This window comes from Orycteropus afer, unplaced genomic scaffold, assembly GCF_000298275.1.
Source record: "Orycteropus afer afer isolate SDZICR_OR568_19922 unplaced genomic scaffold, OryAfe1.0 scaffold00027, whole genome shotgun sequence".
NCBI classification, from domain to species: Eukaryota; Metazoa; Chordata; class Mammalia; order Tubulidentata; family Orycteropodidae; genus Orycteropus; species Orycteropus afer.
In genome coordinates, this window is record NW_006921614.1 from 5,120,384 (window position 1) to 5,125,742 (window position 5,359).

At 39.5% G+C, this 5,359-nt stretch overlaps 1 protein-coding gene across 1 annotated transcript in view; it reads right to left on the bottom strand.

The window, feature by feature from the left end:
* Positions 1–5,359, bottom strand: part of LY86 (lymphocyte antigen 86) — a 158,066-nt gene that overhangs the window by 5,955 nt on the left and 146,752 nt on the right. The window contains exon 4 of the mRNA XM_007935343.1: positions 660–712. Within this exon, the coding sequence (XP_007933534.1) occupies positions 660–712 (53 nt within the window). The remainder of the gene's footprint in view (positions 1–659; positions 713–5,359) is intronic.

Consider the following 5,359-nt stretch of genomic DNA (forward strand, 5'->3'; position numbering starts at 1 on the left):
TATATATATTTAACCTATCTAGGAATTTTCCCTTTCCTTCCATGTATAAACCTTTCTTTTACTTCTTACAATAGTGGACTAATACAGTATTTGTCCCTCTATGATTAAATTATTTCACTCAGTGTAATGTCCTTTAAGTTCATCTACATTATGTAGTGAGAGTGTCAAACATTTTTAAGTGCCCAGTATATGCTAGGTACTCTATCAGAGGTTGTTTTTGTTGTTATTTGCTGTCGAGTTGGACCTGACTCATAGTGACCCCTCCTTGGGTTTCCGAAGCAGTATCACGATGGAAGTAGATTGCCCCATCTTTCTTCCAAGGAGTGGCTAGTGGGTTTGAACCTCCAGCCTTCTGGTTAGCAGTCAAGTGCCTTAGACACTATGCTACCAGAGTTCCCCTATCAGAGGTAACACCTTCATTAAGAAAGGGTTTTCTTGGTGAGTAAACCCAAACCAAACTCACCGCAGTTGAGTTGGATCCAACTCATAGCAACCCCTTCTTGGATTTCTGGGGTGGTATCACTACAGAAGTAGATTTAACTTCTTTCTCTCCCTTCTCTTTCCTCCTGTTCCTCCTCCTTTTCTCTTTTCTCCTTCTTCAAGAAACCCATCACTATATTAATTAAGGAACAAAACAAAACAGAACAACAAAACCTTACCTTGGGGATTTCAAATTCAGGACTATTGACAGGGCCAGCATAGTAAAACTGTTCTGAAAAAATATAAAACATAGATAAATTTATTCATCATTTAAAACAAAAATAAATTGATTTGCTCATATTATCTGTGGTTACTGTGCAACGGTTGTTCAAACTAAATAATAGTCATTTATATATTTTTTTCATTACTTGATTGCAAACTATCATTCATTCAACAAATATTTGTTGAGCACCTACTGTGTGACAGTCACTGTAGTTCCAGAGATGAAGAAAAAGGGCCTCTGCCCACACATTGCATATATTTTAATGGGAAAACTGATAATATTTAATTAAACAAGAAAATTACAGATTGTGAAAAGTGTTAGAAGGAGTCATGTAGGTAATGAGAGAGAGGTAGGATGGTGTGATGTTCAGGTCTAGGCTGGAGGCAGGATGCCTGGTGTTAAATCTTGGGACCACCTCCTATAGTTATAGAGGATTTTATATAGTTGTTATTCCTCTCTGCACTCAGTCTCCTCTTTTGAAAAATGGGTATGATAATGACAATAATAGTGTCTATCTCATAGTGTTGTGAGGAATTAAAAGAGTTAACAAATGTAAAGCACAGATAGCAATTCATGGAAAGCACTAAATGAATATCTGATAACATTACCAACTGGAAGATAACATGTTTGGTAAGATGGTCAGGAAAGGCATCTCTAAAGAGTGATGTTTGGGTTAAACCCTAAAGGAGGACACTGAGTCAATGATTTAAAGAGCTAGGACAAGAGCACTTCAGGGAAAGAGACTGTGGACAAAAACCCTGTTCTGGAAAAGAAGTTTCCAGAGTTGTAAGAACAGAGGGAGAGTATTTTGCTGAAGCATAGTGAATAAGAGGGACAGTGTTGAGGTGAGGTTGGAAAGACTAATGAGGGACAGATAGGTTAGGAACTTGAGGACATGGTAAGGAGTTTGGATTTCATTTTTCAAAGGCACTAGAGAAGATGTTAAAATGTCAAATGAAAATATCTAATGTATGTTTTAAAGTAATCATTCTGATGTGTGGAGAATGGAGTGGAGAGGCCAAAAGTGAAGGCAATTGCAGTAGCCATAGTGAGTAATGGATTGGTGAAGTGTGGTTGATGGAGATGGAGAAAAATGAATGGAATCATGATTATTTTTAGAAATAGGACTTGCTGATGTGTTGGATATGGAGAGCGAAGGAAGAAGAATGTTTAGCTTGAGCATCTGGGTAGATGGGGTGCATTTATTGGGATGAGGGAATCTGGGGAGTAAGAAGTATTTGTACATGTATTGTGATTAAAGAGCTCTATTTTGGGGAGGGGAGCTCTGGTGGCATAGTGCCTAACACATATGACTGCTAACCAGAAGGCTGGCAGTTCAAATCCACCAGCCACTCCTCAGAAGGAAGACTGGGTAATCTACTTCCATAGAAATTTTGGGGAGATGCTTATTAAGGGCCCTTCAAAGCAATTAGATACACAAAGCTGGAAATATAGGAAGAAGTCAGGGAGGAGCTCTGACTTCTGGAGTCATTACCATGTAAATGGTGATAAATCTCTGGGACTGGATGACATCACCTAAGGAACTAGACTAGATAGAGAAGAGGAGAGGACCAGGAGGCCTCCTAATATTTAGAGGTTGGGTAGAGAAGGAGATGCTAGCAAAGGAGGCTATGCAGAAATGGCATGTGGACTAAAGAGTGATTAGAGAGTGGGATCACAGATGCCAGAAGTGTGTTTTTAAAAAAGGAGGGGATGATCAACTGTGAGAGTTTGAGTAAGGTTAGGGTGGAAACATGCAGTGGATTTGGTAACATGGAGGACATTTATGCCCTTGACAAGAGCACTGGGGAAGTGGGATGAATACCTTAATGGAGTAGGTTGAAGGTGAAGAAGGAAGAAAGTTTTGCTGTAGAGGGAAGCAGGGGAGGAAAAACAAAACAAAACAAAACAAGAAGAACTCAAAGAAGATATGGGGTTAAGAATTGTTTGTTTATTTAAGATAGAAGATATTTGCATTTTGAAGGTGATGATTTTGTGTAAAGAGAGAGATTGAAGATGCAAAAAAGAGAGGATAATTGAAGTAACTAAGTGATTAAGAGGATGAAGAGGAGGGATCTACATTTGAAGGGAAGACAGCCATTGTTCCTATAGGTTCAGGAGAGAAAATAGAGCAGAATGGTTCGGATGGAGGTCGATCTGTAGATTGGTCAATGAACCAATAGCAGGACTCCAGTCTGATTGTTTCTGTTTTCTCAGTGAAGTAGAGACTAGGTCAGGGCAGAAGAGTAAAGAAAGGTGGAGGCTGAGGGTTTCTGGTGGATTGAGGAGCTAGGTGAACGTATAAATAGTCATCATGGAGAGTGGGGAAGAAATGTACTAGAGAGACATTGTAAGACTGTCAGTGTTGAGTGCTTTTGTTTGTTTGTTTGTTTTTTAGATTATTTTTTAGGTGGTTATGAATTTAAACACACTCCACTCATCCTAATGTAGATTTTCTAAGCAAAATTCACTAGCTCTGATGCAAGAATAGAGAGAGTAGATGATTGGGCTGGAGTTCTGCTGGATAAAAATGATAGAGGGAAAAACAAAACTTTGAGGATGTATGCAAGGAAAAGACTCTAATAACAGACCCTTGAATCTACAGAAGGTAAGAAAGAAAATGAAAGCAGAAGGAGTGATTTGTAGTTAAAACAGTGGTGAGGTTGGTTGAATGGAGTCTCCATTGCTACAATGAATTATTGCAAAAACAAGTCCTAGAATAGGTAAGCTGGAAGGATTTGATGACACTGAAATTTCAGAAATGGTGTAGTTACTAGTGATGACAACATCCAGAGTCGACATGGGAGAGGATGGTTGGGGCAGCATAATGGAAATGGTCGTTGGACATGTGGAGGTGAAGGAACTGAGCAGAATGGAGTCCCTAGTGGAGGTAGAAACAGTAATTATTAGTTTAATTATTATTTACCAGGATATCTTGACTGCTAACCAGGAGGCTGGCAGTTCAAATCCACCAGCCACTCCTCGGAAGGAAGGTTGGGCAATCCTACTTCCATAGTGATAACTGCCTTGGAAACCCAAGGAGGGGTCGCTAGGAGTCGGGACCGACTAGATGGCAAATAACAACAACAACATACAGAAGAATAATGCAGTGAAGACTACATGGTGGATGCTGAGGTACACAGAGAAAATAGTTTTGCAATGTTTTTGCTGAGCCAAGGTAAACAACTGCTAAGTTCTATTAGTGGCCTCCCACCTTTCTTTCTTTTTTTTTTTTTTAATTTCTGTTTCAAAAAATGAAGTATGGCACTTTGAAGAACATCATTTGGATGTTTAACATTTTGTTATGCTCATTTAATGCTCTAAGATTTGCTAATTTGTGCTCTGCACTATTAACAGGTTCTTTCCTGGGGTGAGAGATTTTCATTAAATAGGTCTCTTACACTTTACAGTTTCAACGGGAGCTTTTGCAGGGCCCATGAAGTTCCTGAGAACTGTTTCAGGTTACTCAGAAACTGGCTTCTTTTTTTTTCACCCGATGACACAACACCTAAAATTAATTTTTCACTCCTTCTTTTCTCAGATCCTCCCTGCTTCTGAGATTCCTTTAATTAACATTTTCACACTCTGGGACTATAAAAAGAGTCCCACTATATTTGCACCCACTTCTTCCTTCACTTCATTTGAAAGCTTTATTAATGTTTAATGTGTGGTGGGTTAAAGAAATATACCTTCCTGGTTCTAAACACATGAAGTTGTTTATGGTAAATTGACAATTTTGAACCCATATCTTTGTGTGTTTGGCACATTGTGTCTTTCTAGAGAAGACATTATACATTTTTTAAAATTTTTATTATGATTTGGGTGAAAGTATACAGAGTAAATTCACTTTCCATATAGCAGCTCACATATACTTTGTCTCATGACATTGACTGTAATTTCCCACAATGCAACAGCTCCCCTCCCACTTCCTCTCCAGTTACCTCTTCCCTGTGTTCCTCAGTCCCATGCACTCCCACCCCCACCAGCTGTCTCCCAGCACATACACAGCCCTTCCGTTCTCTCATGATTGATCTCTCCAAGGAATGTATCTACTTAATGTAAATGTTCAACTCATATGCCTGTCTTTTGTTTAGCTGGAAGCCACAGGACTGGGTTCAATTCCAGATCTGAAGGGCAGTTAGGAGCCATAGTCTCAGTGGTTTCGTCAGACTCTATTAGACCAGCAAACCTGGTCTCTCTTTTTTTTTTAAGTTATTGTGAGTTTTGTTCCACATTGTTCTCCCATTTTATCCAGATCTTCTACATAGATCTCCCTCTGAGTGGTTGACAGTGGTAGTCAGGCACCATCTAGTTCTGGTCTCATAGTCATATAGGCTGAAGATTGCATGGTGTACCATCCCTTGTACTAATTGTTTCCATGTGTCATTGGTTTTCCTCATTCTTCTTTGCTCTGGATGAGGAGAGACACATCATTGCATCCAGAGGGTCGCTTGCAAGCTTTTAAGATCCCAGTCAATGGATGTGGTACAATGTTTTTGTGTAGTGTATTATGCCAATTAAGGTTGATGGCCCCTGTGACTATAGTCTTGAGCCCATTTCCAACTACTCACTCCCTCTGGGTAGCTAGCTGTGGCCAAGAAGTGACTACAAACTTGTCCCTTGTTGGCTCTACTATATACCTGGACATTCTTTTTT